The following is a 19,674-nucleotide window of genomic DNA, read 5'->3' as shown; positions in this document are numbered from 1 at the left end:
GCAGCAGTGTGAACATGACCTCTCCGCTCACACCGAGTAGTATAGACTTGCTACAGCAGCGAATCTATAGCACAGGAGTCAAGTCCCGTGGGCGTGCTCACAACTCTCTCAAAGTCACTGGCTCCTGGCTGAGCGCCACCTCATTTGAGGGACTGCAGGGGCAGTGAGGAGGCAGGGCAGGAAGAAACAGCCAGGCCAGAGATGTAACTGGTCAGCTTAGACACAGCCTGCCCACTGCCCCCCCCCCCCCCGCAAATATCAGACTCTCTCCTCAAACGAGCTACCCAATTGCAGAGCTGCCCTTCTGGACACTAACCGACCCGGGGAAACACTGGTTTTGAAAATCAGCAGCGGTGCCTGAAGTAGTGCGCACCTGTATGTCAGTACTCGGGAGGCGGAAGCAATGGCACCACCACAGATTGAGGCCGGCCAGGGCTAAAGAGCAAGCACCACTTCATAAAGAAAAAGAAGGAAGAAAGCCTAATAAAAGCAAGAACTCCCCAATATCCCATCTCACTATAAAAAGCGCCTCTGAAAGCCCCAACCCTAGATACCGCATGTCAGAGTGGCACTGCTAAGTCATGGCATGTGAGTGGGCTCCTTAGCACGGGTACGCGGTGTGGCCTGACAGCAGGCACACACTATCCCTTTTCCCAACATAGTCGGTATTCATTTCTTGTGCAGAGAAAAAAGTCTCAGCTGAGGCCATCACTCAGCTGGTAGAGCTCTTCTGAGCATACTTGAGGCTGTGGTGGTTTGAATGAAAAATGTCCCCCCAGGTACGTGCATTGGAACATGTGATTCCTGCTCAGTGGTGCTCTTGGGTAGGTCGTGAGACATTAGGAGGTGGAGCCGAGCTGAAGGAAACATTCACTGGGGGACAGGCTTTCACAGTGTGCTCTGAGCTGCCTGCCTGGGAGTAGAATGCCTGTGGATGGAAACGTCTCTGGGCTTCTTGCTCCAGCCATCTACTGCCATCCTCTGCCACCATTAGAGTATCCTTCCAGAACCCTAAGCCAAAAGAAACTCTCCTTATGTAAACTGCCTCGGTTCTTACAGCAACAAAAAGTAACTGATTCAGAAGCCCCAAGTTTCATACCAAGTACCGTCATAAACCAGGAAGGGTAGTACATGCCTGTTCACCCCAGTACCGTCATAAACCAGGAAGGGTAGTACATGCCTGCTAAACCCAGTACCGTATATAAACCAGGAAGGGTAGTACATGCCTGTTCACCCCAGTACCGTCATAAACCAGGAAGGGTAGTACATGCCTGTTTACCCCAGTACCGTATATAAACCAGGAATGGTAATACATGCCTGTTAACCCCAATACCGTATATAAACCAGGAAGGGTAGTACATGCCTGTTTACCCCAGTACCGTATATAAACCAGGAATGGTAATACATGCCTGTTAACCCCAGTACCGTTATAAGCCAGGAAGGGTAATACATGCCTGTTAACCCTAGTACCATATATAAACCAGGAAGGGTAGTACATGCCTGTTTACCCCAGTACCGTACATAAATCAGAAATGGTGTCTGTTAACTCTGGTACTGTATATAAATCAGGAACGGTGCCTGTTAACCCCAGCAAGTGGGAGGAAGAGTCAGGAATTCGAGGTCACCAATGGCTACATTACAAAACAGGAGGATTCTTGAACACAAAAACTGCTCTCTTCAGCTAAGTTCCTCAGGCTAAGTCTACTTTTCTGGCCACAGTCACCTGAAGGTCTCCTGCACTTCAGCTCCAGGGAACTACTACTATTTACTAAAACCTCAGGGAGGAAACCAGGGGCTGGGGAGACAGCTAAGAATGGAAAGTGTTCCAAACTACATGCCTGAGGCCCTCATTCCAATTCTCAGTACCAGGGAACCGGAGGGAGAGGACACCAGGCCACTGGGCTATGTATATCCCAGTACAAGGCTCCTCCCAGCATCAACCCCTAAATGACACCCACCCCAGCTACCTGTCCATCTTCAACTCTTGAGTTCCTCAGCTTAGGAGGTAAAGCACCAAGGTCAGAAAAAGTACAACCTTGCCCAGTGCCACCTAGTTATGAGGTGGCTAAGCCAGGGACAAACTCAGGCTAGCAAAGCCCCAAGGGTAGGTCCTGTACCACTAGGGTCAACTGCCTCATTTACTATAAACTTGACACAATTTAAGCTTTCCAGAAAATATTTTCAATGACAACACTGAAAAGCTTCTAGAACTTTAGAACTCAACACAGGAAGCACAGGATACTTCCGAGTTCCTGTTTTACCTCACAGCCTGCCATGCACAATATTTTACTCAGTAGCACAACATTAAAGTCATCCTTTTATAGCCGCATCCAAGATACAGAAACTCCTGCTCCTGTGTATGAGGGCAAAACTCATGCAGATCTCTGAGGAAAGCAACTTCTCGGAGTGACCTAGAAGGAATCCCTGGGAGCGGCACTAAGCTCAGACCACAGCAGGCTAAACAGCAGGTTACAGGTGTCCTGCAGGCTCCATGTGTACTGTCTAGAGCTGCCCAACTGCAGGACAGACCCTCACACGGGCAGGGTTCCCTCCCTCTGTATGGCATCTAAGCTAGTAGACTTCTGAGCAGAGGAATGTCCTCTCCACTGCTCCCAGACTCACGTGGGCTACAGACATCAGACACCAACCAGGAGGTCCAGAGGGAAATGGGGAGGGGCAGACATCAACATGGCTAAGTATCTGATGAGCTAGCTCTGATTTTAAAGTGAACGAGGCCATGGAAACACCCTCAACAGGAGCGGTTAACAAGCTCATGGACTGAGTCTGCCCCTCGCTAGAAAAACTGAGCACAGGTCAGACTGAGGGCAGCAGCCCCTCCTGAACTTGCCCAAAAGCTTCGAGCAACCTGAGCCTCAGCGGTGGCTCTGAGGCTCCGCTGCACTCTCAGCAGCCTCAGAGATGCGGCCAAGTTACCGACTGCCAAGCAAGGAAGGACAGGAAAGTGCTCCCACTACTCTGCAGGTGCCACCCACAAAACCCACCCAACGGTGGCCAGACAGCCAAGGGCACCAAATCTACCCGGGTGGCACTTGAGCCAATTCCATGTGCCTGCCCGGCAGCAGGAAGGACCCAAGTCTGGATAATGCTCTGAAACTCTGGTTGGTGGTAGGACCACCGCAGGACACCAACAGATGCTTTCGACAAGTGCCTACAACTCGGAATGCCCTGCCAGCCCGTGATGGTCTAAATAAAGATGCCCCCATAGGTTCATAGGGAGTGGCACTGTTAGGAGGTGTGGCCCCGTTGGAGTAGGTGCGGCCTTCTAAGAGAAAGTGTGTCACTGGGGGTGAGCTCTGATGTTTCAGTGCTCTCTCTTCCTGCTCCCTGCAGATCCATTTGTAGATCTTCTGCCTGTGCGTCACCATGCTTTGTGCCACGACAACAGTGGACTGACCCTGAACTGTAAGCCCGCCCCAGTGAAATGTTCCCTTCATAAGAGTTGCTGTGGTCATGGTGTCACTTCACAGCAATAGAAACCCTAACCTGAGACACAGCACTGCAGAGGTGAGGCAGGAGGATCAGGAGAATTCCAAGCAGCCTGGCCACATAGCCAAGATTCTGTCTCCAAGTGTGTTGGGGGGCATAAGATGCATACAGTAGCACATCCTAATGTTTGGGGGGTAAGGAGGCACCTAAGTCATCACAAATTTGAAGGAAGAAAATTAAAAAAGAAAAACAAAATGGGGCAGGTAGCAAGATGACTTATTGGGCTAAAACGCTTGCTGTCAAGCCTGACACCATGAGTTTCCCTGGGATTCACATGGTAGAAAGACATAGTTTCTATATGTTATCATCTGACCTCCACATGGTAAACACATATCACATACACAACAAATAATAATAAATTGCTTTAAGTATTTTTAAAATTACACTGAAAACGACACACATACACTATTAGGGAAAGAATCCCAGAACCCACCTAACAGCCAGACTCAGAAATGTGTCAGTTCAGCGCCTCTACAGGAGCCAGAGGCCTAGTAGACACAATAGAGAAACACAAGAACCCTTGTCAAAACTAGAAGGAAGGCCAGGACACCCGGGGTTCTCTCCTGAACTTCCCATTTGCATGCCTTCACAAACACAGGCACACAACAGGGAGCTGATGGCACGCACACAGGCGCTAGTCAAGCTGTCTGCATGCCAGTCCTCAATGAAAACTGCCCTCTAACTGGTGCCACCCCATGAACTCAGTCTCTAGTGCCGTTCACTAGCTCCCCAACTGCCTTCGAGTCTTCAGATGACAGTAACAGCTGGCAGTCCTGTAGTTGGTCACCAGCTTATAAGCACCAGCACATAAACCAGGTATGACAGAATTGGCCATAAAATTAACAAGCACATATGAATCTGTAATTAGGCTTCCTTCAAAAAATAAAAAGTCGGTAATCCACGCAGCAAGATACACACACAGCGCTCGCTGGGGGTGCTTTTCCTAATCCACAGTGAGCACAAGGCTGACTCATGGAGAGAAAAGAATAGAGTCTTTCCAACCTGAACTACCAGTGTGACTCTCCTTTGGCAGCATGGACCCGAATCCTCCAACCGAGTGTGAAGGCTGCCACCTGCTCATCATTCCTTAGCACCAGGGTCTCAGCTCATGCAGCACACAGGCCCCAAAAGCCAGACCGGTCTGCACTGAGAGATCAGGAAGACAGGGTCCCTAGTGGTCACGCACAAGGCAGTTAGCGAAGAGTAGACCCTGTGGGCTAGGACTAGAAGAGACAAAATCTGGCCTAGCAGAGTGACTCAACCCTGACCAAGGGATGACACTGGGAAACACATGAGCTTGATGCAGCAGGCCCAGGATTATATAGGAAGTACTTCACTTCCTATTTTAACTAACCACAAGACTGTGGATAAAGATATGAAGCCTGCTCAAAAAGAAACAGAAGGTACTCATGGAGTGTCAGCCATTAGTTGGCTTTCTCAGGGAGCTACACAGGACCTAGAAGCAGGGATCAGCCGGGTAAAGAAGGACCCAGCCTGAACCCCTAAATCAACCTCTAAGGCCTCCATTTCAGAGGCTAAGGGACCAGGGTTGACCTTGGTCTTTGAACCATGTTGTAAGTGAGTTATAGCAGAGGCAGGGTGGGAGAGAGGAGCCTCTGAAAAGAAACCATGATCACAGTGGAAGACCTCACAAACCTGGGCTCGAATCCTGCCCCTGCGCTCCAGCCTATAGGCAGAGGGGAATTCATGTACTCTCTGAACCCCAAGTTCCTTGTCCACAAACCAAGCAAACGCAAAAGGTCACGAATAGGGAGGGACCTAGATGAGGAACAGCACTTAAAGAGTTGTGATGTAACATGAGCACTCAGATTGCTTAAGAACTGAGTTCACACCACAAAGAGGAGCAGCTGCCACAGGACACTGGCAGGGAGCTGAAGAGGAGAGGGAAGGGAAGGCCCTCGTCTGGGCCACACCCACCATGGTACTGAGACATGGCAAATACACACAATGCCAGTCAGCCTCGGCGTGACTGTGACAAACAGGAAAGGCAATTCGAGAGGAAAGATCTACTCTGGCTCTTAAGTTTCTAAGGTCTCAGGACATGGTCAGCTGCCCCACTGCTATGGACTAAGCTGAGAGAAAACATCACAGCAACAGCAATATGAGCCGGGAGAGACTACCCACTCACCTCACGGCAGCGGAGAAAGGGGGCACACAGGCAGGCCTGGGACAAGATGACCTCCAAAGATGTGTCCCTAGGGATACACTTCCTCCAACTAAGCACCACCACTGAAAATCCCAATCCACTCCCAATGACTATGAAATTATGAACGTGTGTCTGTGAATTAATCCCTTGATGATGGAGTCAAAGCCTTGATGTAGGTGGAGTTTCTGTGTCCCAGCAGCTGTCCCAAATAGCCACTCAGAGACTTCATTATAAATGCTCTGCCGATAGCTCAGATGTATTACTAGCTAGCTCTCACAACTTAAATTAACCCGTTTCTAATCTATGTGCTGCCCGAGAATCATGGCTTTTACCTCTCCTGTGTGTCTTGCTTCCTCTAAGTGGCTCCTCTGACTCCACCCTTCTTTCCAGCAGTTTCTCTGCCTTGAAAACCCTGCCTGGCCATCAGCCAATCAGATTTTTATTACCAATGAGAGCAACACATATTTACAGTGTACAAAGACTGATCCACAGCACCCTGATGAACCACTAGGTTCAAAAACATAAGCCTTTGGGGTGTGAAGGGCATCATACCCAAAACACACACACACACACACACACACACACACACGCGCGCGCGCACGCACGCACACACACGCACACACACGCGCACACACGCGCACACACGCACGCGCACACACGCACGCACACACACACAGCATGTGGCAGGGGTTGGAGGGCACATAGGCAACAAGACACCAGACCACAGCGACAGACAGCCCCCTGGTTGTCTCCTCAGGATAGGCCAGCAGCTGAGCCTCCCAAGCCCTCCACTATCTAAACCTCAGCACTAGCAGCTGCCACCAGAGTGGCCAGGTAACCCTGAAATGCCCTGTAGCATAGGGGCCAGAACTCTCACCCTCAACAATTTCCATACAGCAAATGACACCTGCCCTCCAAGACACAAAGCCACCGGGAACCTCCCAGAGCGTGGGTTTGCCCAGCTCACTCCACCACACCAGCTGCAGGCCAGAGTCTGGGTCCTCAGCCCTACTCCAAGTAGGTGTCCTGTGTCTATAAATCACTGGTAGAGCATTTCCCTCAGTGTGTGACAGACAGCCTAGGCTTGTCTCAGCACCAAAAATAAAATAAAAAGTAAAAGATCTGTGATGGGAAACAGTACACAGGCTCCTAGTTGGAAGAGGAGTCTAGGGCTGTTGCTCAGTTGTCGGGTGCTTGACTACCAAGCTCAAAGCCCTGGGTTTGATGATGCCCAGCACAGTATGAACAGGAGCAGCAGCTGCTGCTGTAGTTCTAGAACTAGGCAAGGGGAGACAAGAGTGTCAGATGTTCAGGGTCAACCTTGGCTATATCGCAAATTCACTGCCAGCCTGGGTGACAGCAGACTGTCCAAAATGACACACCTGGGGCATGTCCTTCAAGGCTTCCGAACATAATCATTTAATCCCTGCTGTCTCTCAAGGAGCACACCATCTCCACCATCTTAGAGACATGCAACTACAGAGCAAGGATGTAGCCTGGCCTGCAGTCTCAGATCAGAAAGTGACCGACGCCAGCAGGGACTTGCCATGCCCTCTGCCCCAAGCACAAACTACTTCCCACTGCATCCTGACAGCAAAATTGTCACTAGCCTTGGGGACCTGAAAGACAAGAAGCTACTCTGCACAAAAGCAATCCAATCACAACTTTTGCGGCTTGGGGTCTGTTTCCGAGTCTCACTCCTTTCAGTTCAGGCTGATCTAGAACTCAGCGCAATCCTCCTGCCTGAGCCTGCCAAGTGCTAGGACTACAGATATGAGCCACTGTGCCCAGCTTCCTAATTTCCACATGTTCTTGATGCCCAATAGCCCCAGGTAAATTCTTCACATCTCCCCTGCGCCCACCCACATGGGGTAAGCAGACTGCTCCCGCCACACCAAACCCTTTGGTCTCAAACCGGCGAGGCCTGCAAGCTCTTCCCTGTTGGATGCAGTTTGCCCCTCACTTCCTTCCAGGCCCCCTTACTTAATCACCTCACAGAGAGCCTAGCCCCTGTGGTTGAGCCCCTTCAGGCCCCGCCCCTCGCTCCCTGTGAGCCCTCAATCCCCTCTCCCATTATTAAGGAATGCCAGGCCCCGTGAAGCCAATGGCTCACACTGCCAGTCAACAGGAGTCAACAGGAAGAGATGTCGGCTTTCGCTTCAGAATGGAAAGTAACACATCTACAGCTGGTCAGGTGAGAGGAGGAGACCAGAGGAACAATGACGATGACTCAGTGGGTACTGCCCTAGTCACTTCTAAGAAACCCTCTTCTGTGTCATTTCTGGTCTGGTGACTTGTTCTATTTGCAGGCCAGGCGGAGGAGTGGGGAGTTTTTCCACACAAAACATCTGCTTTAAAATGTGCGGCTGACAGCCAGGCCTGCCGGCACAGACTTGTGAAACCAACTGCAATGGAGGCTAAGGTAGGGAGACCACAAGCAACTGAGACCCTGTCTCAAAGCTTTTCTCATTGTTGCTCTTTTACTAGAGATACAGCCCAAGGGCACCTTATAAGTCAAGGCCCTAACTTCAAACCCCACCCAGTACTGCCCAAAACAGGGAGTGAAGACTAGTTCTAGAAATAGCAGGAACTCAAACAACTGACACCCAGTCAAACCTTAGTGGCCACTCGAAAGCTCTGTGACAGCACATACCCGAAGGCGCGGCCTAAGAGGCCACCTGTGACTTACCTCCCAGGCCACTGGGGGCCAAACAAGTTGGAGGCCACAGCTGACTGACTGCACACTGCCTAACTCCCCCCCCCCGTGTCTCCTACCCTAAATCACAGCTAGGGTCAGTAGCTCTGCAACACCTGCAGGGTCAGTCAGGCCCTGAGGAAGTTGGCCTCCAGCTATAACTGAGTAAGGGAAACTCCAGTCAAAGGCCAAGGGCTGATCTGGAGAGCAAGTTTCACACCCATGGGGACAGGACAGTGGGATTTTCCTCCACTGTGATGGTTATCAGAGACCAAAATAGAGCATGACAGTCCTTGGGACCTCAAAACCCTTGCCTACAACAGCTGAGTTGCAGTTGTAGAGCAAGGTGCAGTGACCCAACATTTTCTCACTAACCTCTAAGGGTTCTACCTACAGCAGACAATCCCAGTCCCCAGGGAGCCAGGGAAGTCCTGCTGATGGCAGGAGCTGCTGGTGGGCACCTATGCGTCAGCCCGGCCCTCCTGCCTCCCACTATAAATAAACAACCACGGGGCTTGGTGGCTTGTGCCTTTAATCCCAGCACTTGGGAGGCAGAGGCAGGCTACCCTGATCTACATAGAGAGACACTAATTAAAAAATAAAACCACCAACTCCTTTTGCTTCTAGGAAGTAGGATGGGGGGACGACAGGGCCCATCCCAACATGGGGCACCTGGGTCTGGCACCTGCCCAAACCCCACACCTACTGTACCAGGGGATTTTATGCTGGGAAAAAGTTTTGCAATCTGCTAACTCAGATCTCAGAACTCGGGAGTGCAGACTGAGACTGAAGAACCACAGACCCACAGCTTCAAACTTTCAGAAAAGACCCTTTTCCTCCACACAAGGAAATCTCAACCAGCAGACACTCACTGAGGCAGAAACTCCCGGTCCAACAAGGGGTAGCACAGAGACAGTGACTTCTAAAAGTGGCTTCCAGCCAAGCATGGTAGCACCTGCCTGTAATGCCAGCAACACTCAGGAAACCGGGGCAGGAGGACCACACATCTGGGGCTACAGGGAGGGCCAGTCTCCAAACATACATAAGGCAACAGACTGGACCCCAGCCCCATCACCCAGACCGGCCTCAGGCAGCCAGGACTCACACGGACTGCAGTCTGGCAGCACCAGAGCTCTACCCAACTGTCAACAGGCGCCAGCAGCCGCCCCCTGCAGGAACAGTGCTGCTGGGTGGGTATCTCACAGCAGAATAAGACAAGACCTCAGCCTCAAAGACCAGCCCATGGCATGCTCTACCCACCTCCCATCTCCCCCAAAGCAACTTATAGCCAAGTCCCAACAACTGCTTCCAGCCCAGCCCTGAGCAGCTGCACAGAGCAACAGATGTCCAGGATAAGATTTACCGTAAAGAGCACAATCAGGGGCCACTGGGGGTCAAGGCAACAGGGACACAAGATAACAAGCAAAGAAAAGGCCCAGGGGAGCAAACAGATAAGCTAGGCAGACCAGGCAAGGAACTACTTGCTTGTAACCCCAACATTCAGGTGCTGAGGTAGGAAGATCATGAGTTCAAGACCAGTATGAGCTATGTAGCAAAACCAGGTCTCTGGTGAGGGTGGCACACACCTTTAATCCCTGTACTTGGAGGCAGAAGCAGAGATCTCTGAGTTCAAGGTCAGTCTAGTCTACAGAGTTCCAAGACAGCCAGGGACAAACAGTGAAATCCTGTCTCAAAAAAAAAAAAAATGAACAAATAAATAGGTAAATGGGACATTCAGGAGACAGAAGCAGGTGGATCTCTGTAGGTTCGAGGCCAGCCTGGCCTACACAATGAATCCCAGGACAGCCAGGGCTAAGTAAAGTGACCCTGTCTCAAAGGAGAGGAGAGGAGGAGAAGGAAGAGGAGGAGGAGGAGGAGGAGGAGGAGGAGGAGGAGGAGGAGGAGGAGGAGGAGGAGGAGGAGGAGGAGGTGGAGGAGGAGGAGGAGGAGGAGGAGAAGGAGGAGGAGGAGGAGGAGCGGGTAAAGGGCTGAGGAAGCGGCTGGGCTGGTAAAGGACTCCCCCAGTGTGAGCAAAGCCCCGGGTGTGACCCCGCCCAGCTTAAAACCATAAACGAGGTGTGGTGGCAAACGCCTACAGGGAGAGCCAAGATGATCAGGAGACTTCTGCTCCTCCTCAGCCACACACCAAGTCTAAAGCTAGGCTGGGTACCCCAGGCGTCGTCAAGGATATGAAGCTGTGGGTCTCTATCAACAAGGGAGTTGCAGAGCCCATAGCAGACAGGCAGATACACCCCATCCAAACCCAGAGCAAGATGATCAAGTGGAGCGGAAATAACTGAGGGCAGAGGAGACTGGGCAGCACAAGTAACGGCTAACACCCACACTCATGGCCACAGTGGAAAAGACAGAGAAACCTCTAACGTTCATCTATGGATTTGCCAGCACGTTTCACCGTAAAGAAATGACCGAGACAGGCCATGTTCTGGCCCCCGCTTCTGAAGATCTGAGGTCAGTGAGCCCCAGGTGAGGGAGACTTCCAGGACCCACGGTGTCACTCATCAAGGTATGGAATGCATGCTCACCTGTGTCCGTGGCAACTGTGTGTGGTGGTCTCCGTCTTCCTGTAAAGCCTCTGGGACTCAGTCACAGGCTCCACACTAATGATCTCATCTAATCCTAATCACCTCCCAGAGGCCCCACCTCTGAACCCCAACTGGGATTAACCTTCCTATCCCTCACAATGGGGATTTAACTTCCAACACAATGAAGCTTTGGGGACCTCCATGACATCTAAACCGCAGCACTGGAGACTGTATGCTTTAGCCTTGTAAGAGCGTGCGAGCCTCAGGGAAGAGGACACAGGACTCTGAGACAGGTCTTCTGTCGCTAGCATGTTTTAAGTTTACTATTTCAGCTGCATGTGCGCATGCCTGGGTGTATGCGCAGGTACAGGTGCCTCACTGGATCCCCCCGGAGCTGGAGGTTCAGAGATGGTTGTGAGTTTGCCTGCTGCGAATACTGGGTACCGCACCCACATCCTCTGCCAGAGCAGTGCGCACCCTTAAACAGCTATCTCGGCAAAGGCAGGCAGATCTCTGTGAGTTCGAGGCCAGCCTGGTCTACACAGCAAGTTCCAGGGCAGCCTCCAAACAATACAGTGAAACCTTGTCTCAAAAAAAAAAAGAAAGAAAGAAATTTGAGGACAGGAAAATGGAAAACGCCTTTGCCAGTAAAGTGCTCGCCTTATAAGCGTGAGAACATAATTTGGAGCCCCAGGATCCACATTAAAAAGCCAGCAGAACATACTTATCATCCCATAGATGAAGAGGTTGTTGTGGAGGAGGCAGGGAGATCCCTGGAACAGAGGCCAGATAGTCTGGGTGGAGTCCCACTCAGTGAGAGATCTTGTCTCAAAGAAAAGGTGGTACATGAGGTTGCCCTCTGACCACACACATACGCATACACACCATAAAGAGGCACTCACATACACCCATGCACCAGACAGACACATGCCATAGACACACACATACCTCATAGACACACACACACACCTGCACACACATACACACACACCTGCACACACACACACCTGCATACACATATACATGGACACCCACTTTCCCTCTCTCTCCCTCTCCTGCCCCCCTCCCTGAAACACAGATTATCAAAACTGGCTCAAGACAGGAAATCTGCATAGACAAGAATGTAAACCTAAAACCTAAAATGTTGGGTAAGATGACAAATGCTTGTGACTCCAGAGACTGAGGCAGGAGAACCCCAAGTTCAAGGCTTGCTACTCTACACAGGAGACCCTGCGTTAACATTAGATAGACAGATGATTGATAGATAGATAGATAGATAGATAGATAGATAGATAGATAGATAGATAGATAGATACATAGATACATACATACATAGATACATACATACATAGATACATAGATACATAGATAGATACATACACAGATACATAGATACATGCATAGATACATAGATAGATACATAGATAGATACATAGATAGATACATAGATAGATGATACGTAGATAGATGATAGAGATACAGATGATAGATAGATGATAGACAGATGACACCATTCCACCCCTCCTCCCCCAAAGCACCACATTACTAGACCATTACTAAGTTCTACCAAAATATACGAAACAAAAATCTAGTTCACCGGGCGTTGGTGGCGCATGCCTTTAATCCCAGCACTCGGGAGGCAGAGGCAAGTGGATCTCTGTGAGTTCGAGACCAGCCTGGACTACCAAGTGAGTTCCAGGACAGCCTCCAAAGCCACAGAGAAACCCTGTCTTGAAAAAACCAAAAAAAAAAAAAAAAAAAAAAAAAATGTCTAGTTCACACAAAAACTAATCCCAATCATTTTTTTAAAAAGTTCACAGATTCCACAAAACTGTTATATTCCTGATAACAAAAATGAATTGCGAACACTGCAAAGAAAAATTACAGCATGGCACCAGTTAAAAACTCAACTGCCGGCTATGGTAGCACATGCTTTTAATCCCAGCACTTGGGAGGTAGAGGCAGATGGACCTCTGTGAGTTCGAAGCCAGCCTGGTCTACAAAGCGAGTTCCAGGACAGCCAGGGCTACACAAAGAAACCCTGCCTGGGAGGGAATGGGGGGGGGACCACGACACGACATCCAGTCAGCAGCCACATCCAGGACAGCAAATAAAACAACACATTCAGGGGGACTCCACCCAGACTATCTGGCCTCTGTTCCAGGGATCTCCCTGCCTCCTCCACAACAACCTCTTCATCTATGGGATGATAAGTATGTTCTGCTGGCTTTTTAAGGTGGACCCTGGGGCTCCAAATTATGTTCTACCTTCTCCTCACAATACACAAAAAAATTTAAGAGGATAAAATCTCTGTGACCTTGGGGTACTTATTTCTCCAAAGGGAGAAATTTTCATGATTGGGGTTCATCTGGAATATCTGGGGACATTTTCCTCTATGTCACCCAGGTGAGGGGCATGTGAGGAAGAGCCTTGGCGCCTGCTGGGTGCAAACCAGGAGCACTGTCTAAGACCCTGCAATGCACAGGAAGTCCTTCCAACAGTGAGACTCTGCCACACGTCTTCTTCCATTCGTGGTGAGAACGCCCCCATAGGCTCCCATATTGAGCACTTGGTCCCCAGCTGGTGGTGACATTTGGAAGGCTCAAGAGGTAAGGCCTCACTAGCCTTGCTATGGCCTTGCTACAGGAAGTAAGGCAGGCTTTCCTTCATGCTGCAGTTAAAGCTGCCACTTGCTACCATGCTAACCCAGCCAAGATAAACCCTTTTGGCTATAAATTGTCATAGCCATGGTGTTTTATCACAGCAACAGAAATGGAAGGGAGGGAGGGACGGAGGGAGGGAGGGAGGGAGGGAGGGAGGGAGGGAGGGAGGGTACACATACCTAAGAAAGGACTTGACCCTGAACACCTTAGAAACTCATAAATTTCTGTAAGTATATGATAAAAATAAATTGTTAAGTGATCAAAAGACAAATCATTATTTACAAAAAAAAGTGCTGTTTTAAGATCTGACAGAAAGTAGAGGCAAGAGGACCAGGAAGTCAAGGTCACTCTCGGCTTCACTACAGTGAGGTGCAGTGAGGGCATACAAGACCCTGTCAAGAAAAAAAACAAAAACCATAATGTTACCATAATTAACAATCCCAGGCTAGCACACACGTACGGTTAAAAGAAATGCATGTACACAAATGGATGTGATCCAGGCTAACATGTGGCCCAAATTAAGCATATAAGCACTGTTCTTTTGGAAAAACTGCAGAAGGAAAAAAATCTCCCTAGAGATAGCAACTAAACTGACTGCAACTCCCAGCTGGCTTCATTATTCTCTTGTCCTCAATATAATAAAAACTCTCCAGCATTCATACTCAAACAATTTGGAGAAAACTTGTCCTGTATAAATTTCAAAGCAGTTAACCACCAGACCAAGCATTTTATAATCAGTTCCAACTGTTACGCCTTCCCCCATGAAGGATACTGCAAACACCTAAATCGGGGGTGGAAACATGCATTTAACATAGGTAACATGGCATTCTGCAAAGCTTAAAGTCACTCCACTACTGATGGCTATGCAAGAGCATTACTCGGCCCCCTCTGGCTCTGCACTGCCTGGCTTCTCTTGTTCTCACTTATCCTGCACAACTGACCTTCACGTGTTCCTGACCCAGACTTTATCCAGGTCAGTGCAGCCAACAGGCTCAGCAGGGAATCCTGGCTACAAAGAGACTAGGGCAGGAAGATGGCAAGTTCAAGACTAGCTTGGGCAACTTAGCAAGCCAAAATAAAAGGTATGAGTGAAGGGATGCAGTTGGCAGGTAAAGCATGTACCTACCATGCATGAGGCCCTAGGTTCAGTCGGTGCCCAGTGTGTGTGTGTGTGTGTGTGTGTGTGTGTGTCTGTCTGTCTGTCTGTCTGTCTGTCTGTGTACAGCCTCTTCAAAGAGCAAGCGGTTGTTTACAGTGCTACAGTGTACACTTGCCTCCGCCATGCCTGCTGAGCACACACCTCTCCCAGAGCAGGCCGCCCCACTTCACAAATACCCTAAGACCTGCTGCTGAAATGGCTGTTCCACGTGGGCTCCTTCACCCCTCCCCAAGCCTAAATGCACCCCTATCTCAGTGGCCAGAGCCCTAGCCCATCTCAAAGCTGTGCACCAACCTGAAGTCCCCACAGGAAGCTGACACCCCAGAAAGAGGCCAGGACTCCCCCTCCTGTGCTCTGCAGATTAGCCTCTCTTGGGAGAGGCTGTCTGAGAAGCTATGGCTCAGGGTTAGGAAAGCCCCATGGTGCCTGGACATGCCATGTGACAGAAATAACAACTTTCGGAACTGCCCTATGCATCAAACCATGCCACGTCCATTTGTTTGTTGATTTGTTTCAGCAAGGAAAAGTGTCCATTTAATTGGTTTACAAACACCTGGAGTGGTCCTTGTTACACAAGGAACTGCCTCCATGTGACCAGGTGGCAGAAACACAAAGAGTGTCAACTACAGGAGCCTATGACACCCAGGAGCCCCTTGTGGGCCATCGGCATCTCGGCCACAGAGCCTATGAAGAGAATAAACAGGCGCCAAGCGCACCATGCTCCCTTGATCCTGACAGGATTTACACTGGATTTAGAAAGAATGGCTAGCCTCCTTCCTTGTTCATGTGATCATCTTAAGGGACTTGAAGGTGACTTTAGCTAACAGTACTCAGATAACTAACTGCCCACATTAAAAGCATGAAGAGATTCTTAGCTAAAGGCTGTGGGTACATAGCTCTGTGAGAAAACAGCTTGCCTAGCTTTGTCCCGGGCCTGGTTTGATCTCCCAGAACACAAAACTAAACAGGAACACACATGACAAACTACACTCTGCAGATACTAAGTTTGGAAAAGACACTAAAATTGGCTCCAAGCAAGTTTCTATGTACAAATAGAGCACATTGACAGGCAGGGGACAGGTGTGAAGGACTGGGAAGTTCAATGTCCCTGAGGAAATCCAGAGGAACAACCTTAGAGACAGTCAAAGACTACGGCAGGAACCTGACAACACCAGAGACCCTCCCTAAGCACTGGCAAAGTCATACCACGTGTGACGTTGGCCCCAGTATGCGGCTGCAAAGACCATTCTACCAGGCTAGGTACCAGTCCTTCCCCCACCCAGAGGAGGCGAGTGACCACGTTCAAGACAGTGAGATGACCACGTACAAGCGAGTGGCCCTAAGACACCAGTGTCGTAGCAGTCCTCCCTACGAACTTCTAACCTATCAAGAAATAAACTCTAAGCCAGGCGGTGGTGGTGGACGCCTTCAATTCAAACACTCGGGAGGCAGATGTCTGAGTTCCAGGCCAGCCTGGTCTACATAGTGATGCATAGGGCAGTGGGGCGGCCTGCTCTGGGAGAGGTGTGTGCTCAGCAGGCATGGTGGAGGCAAGTGTACACTGTAGCACTGTAAACAACCACTACACAGAGAAACCCTGTATCGAAAACTAAAAATAAATAAATAATAAATGGAGGAGGGAGAAGAGGGAAGGAAAGAAACTCATTCACTCACTCACTCTAGGGGGATGGAGAGGGGGCTCAGCAGTTAAAAGCAAAGCACTTGCTGCTCTTGCAAAGGACCCAAGTTCAATGCCCAGCACCCATATGGTACCTCAAAACCATTTGTAACCCTGAAAGTCTCCATGGACACCATAAAGGCGTGTGGTCTACAGACATACATACAAACAAAATACTGATGCACACACAATAAAATAAACACAATTTTAATTTTTTTTTTTTTTTGGTTTTTCGAGACAGGGTTTCTCTGTGGCTTTGGAAAGGCTGTCCTGGAACTAGCTCTTGTAGACCAGGCTGGCCTCGAACTCACAGAGATCCGCCCGCCTCTGCCTCCCGAGTGCTGGGATTAAAGGCGTGCGCCACCAACGCCCGGCCCAATTTTAATTTTTTTAAAGAAATGAATTATTCCACAGCTGGAGAGTAGCCTGGCAAGGGGAACCCAAGTTCAATTCTCTGCACCCAGACAGGCAGCTCACAACAACCTGTAACTCCAGCTCCAAGGGCTCTGAGCTCCTGTTCTGGCCTCTGCATGGCAGATACAACACTCTCTCTCTCTCTCTCTCTCTCTCTCTCTCTCTCTCTCTCTCTCTCTCTCTCTCTCTAAAAATAAGTGTAAAAAATAGAATCCTAAGGAAAGGGCTGTAGGTCAGTGAATTATTTGCTTAGCATGCCTGACCTAGGTTCGATCCCCAGTACCATCCCCCTCAAAAGAAACAAATTCCAATTAACTAGGAAGGTCATTTCCACAGCACTAGCCCAGCTGTGTTAATTCTTGGTCACAGCAGTCCTTAATCCAAAATTTCCTGTTCTAAATGCCCGCCCCCCCCCGTTTGTTTAAGGGGCACCGTTTCTCCGTATTATGAAGTTACTGGGGCAGCAATTTCTCTTCGGGCAGCTAATTGGTCTATAAACAGCAGCGCAACAGACTCTCCCTCCAGATACTCTCCAAAATGGGAAATAGAGAAGTCTGGCCTGCCTCGTTCCTCTTAACAATGATTCCTACAAGTCGTGAACTCCAGGTGAGAACAAAACTCTCTGATACAAACGGGGCAAGAGGCGCCTGTAACCACCATCAGAAACTTAAAAGTTTGGCTCAGAAAGTCAAGGGTAAGGCTGGCTTCAAGATTTTCATCGTGCTTCCTTCTTATCCAAGTTTTAAGAACAAGAAAAGGTTTGACTTCCCATCACCCTAAAGAGTTCGGAGGAGGCCAGTCCCCAAACTCCTGGTATTAGAAGTTCCCTCAGCCCACGAGTCTGTGTCCAACACCAACAAACTTCAGCGGGACTGGAAGATTATACAACCTTGGTTCCCGGAGCAGAAGGCTCCACTCTGGAGACAATGACATCATGTGAGCAACCAGACAGGAAGCTGACCGGGAGATCTGAAGGGTAAAAGTCTTGAAAGCCAACACAGACGACCACCCCTCAAAGCCTCCCCCTTCAGAAGAAGAGAAAGCGTCGCCCGCTGACACACAGCCACTTTAAATAAGGGAAGTAGGGAAACTGCCACGGACGGGTTCGATCTGCCATCGAAACCACCGCTACCCAACTCCAAAGCCGCCACCGCGGGCTCGCACTCCCGGGAGAGCCGTGCACACTGGAGGGGGGTGGAGGGAGTGGTGGACGCCAGCGAAGCCCCGCGGCTGGAACTTCAATGAAAAAAAAAAAAAAGAAGAAAACGTGCCGTGGGACAAAAGCTCAGCCGCAGCTCTCTGCCCGCTGCAACTTCCGACGGGCACACCCGGCCGCGGGAGTCGCACAAAAGCCGCCCGGACTTGTGACAGCCACAAGTGGCCGGGCACGGGGCTCCCTCCGTGGGCCGAGCGCCACGGCGGCGGCGGATCCCCTTCCCCCGGCGCCGCCGCCGCAGCCACCACGCGGGCAACTTTCCCGCGGGGGCGGGGCGGGGCGAGGCGGGACGGGCGTCTGCGTGTCCCCCGGCCCGCGCCCCGCAGGACACCCACCTGCACAGAGCCGCCAAGTCCGCGGCCTGGGCCTGCGCGGAGCCCGGGGCCGCCTGGAGCAGCAGCAGCAGCGGCGGCAGCAGCAGCAGCGGGAGCAGCCGCGGGAGCGCGACGCGCGGCCCGGAGGGCACAGGTCCCGGCTGAACGGCCCGCATCGCGCGTCGCGGCGGGGCTCCCGGCCGTTCGGGGCCGCGCCTGGGACACGGTCGCGCCGCGACAGCGGAGGCGAAGCGGCGGCGAGAGCCGGAGAGCGAGAGCCCGAAGCCTGGGGAGGGGGAGGGCTTGCGGGGAGGGGAGGGTGGGGAGCGCGGCGAGGAGTCGCTCGGCGGTCGCCCCGGACCGTCACGTGAGCGCGGACGGCCCGCCCCTGCCCCGCCTCCCGCTCACGTGACGCCCCGATTCAGGTGATCTCCGCCCAGCCCCGGGTCACGTGAGCGCCGCGCCCGAGAGCGGGACAGGAAGTGTTGCGGGCCGGGCGCGAGCGCCAGGTACGCACTCGAGGCCCGGGTCCGTCGCCCCCTCCTTCCCCCCGCCCGAGCGTCTTGCCCTCCGCGGGAACGGTGTCGCTTCGGAGCCCAGGCCTCAGTTTCCCCGTCCAGCATCCTGCTTTGCGCCGGCGCGTGGACGCTTCCTAAACTAATCCCTCTTTCTGTCTGGACCAGTACGGTGGCCGAGATGGAGTTGGGTGGGAAGGCCCAGGTTGATTGCTTGGGATGCGGGGGTAACCGGTGGGTTTTTCTAGAATCCTGCACGGGAGATTCCGACCCCATGCCCTGGAACTCTGTGGAAATGCCATCCCCCCAGCAGGGCTCTCTGCAGCGAGTTAGGCGACAGCGAAGGACCAGTGTACACTAAGCCCAAGGGTAACAAGCGAGTGACACTCGAAACTTTTTGTTTTGAGACTGGCTGTATGGTCAAGACTAGCCACAGCTACATAGTGAGACACTGCCTCAAAAAAAATTGTGTGGCCCAGACATCTACGATTATCAACAAATGGGCCCTGCACAGAGACAGTTGACCTGAGCTTGTGGGAGCTCATGGACTCCGAACCAACAGTTAGGGAGCCTCCAGGGGACCCGCCTAGGCCCTCTGCATGTGTGTGACAGTTGCGTTGCTTGGTCTCTTTGTAACGCTCCTAGCAGAGCGATCAGGACCTGTCCCTGATGCTTAGCTGGCTTGGGGAACCTGTTCCCCGTGCTGGGATGGCCTTGCCCAGCTTTGACACAAGGGGAGGAGCTGGGTCCTGTCTCAGCTTGATGTGCCCATGGGAGGCCTGAATGGAGCCAGGGGAGGAGGG

General features: G+C 51.2%; 1 protein-coding gene across 1 annotated transcript in view; it reads right to left on the bottom strand.

The window, feature by feature from the left end:
• Window positions 1–18,641, bottom strand: part of Igf2r (insulin like growth factor 2 receptor) — a 93,270-nt gene extending 74,629 nt beyond the window's left edge. Inside the window, 1 exon segment of the mRNA XM_040758167.1 lies at window positions 18,378–18,641. Coding sequence (XP_040614101.1) covers window positions 18,378–18,532 — 155 coding nt within the window. The 5' untranslated portion in view covers window positions 18,533–18,641.
• Between the last annotated feature and the right edge of the window lie 1,033 nt (window positions 18,642–19,674).

This window comes from Mesocricetus auratus, unplaced genomic scaffold (genome assembly GCF_017639785.1).
Source record: "Mesocricetus auratus isolate SY011 unplaced genomic scaffold, BCM_Maur_2.0 Super-Scaffold_100018, whole genome shotgun sequence".
Classification (NCBI taxonomy): domain Eukaryota; kingdom Metazoa; phylum Chordata; class Mammalia; order Rodentia; family Cricetidae; genus Mesocricetus; species Mesocricetus auratus.
This window is presented reverse-complemented; position numbering and strand designations above follow the sequence as displayed.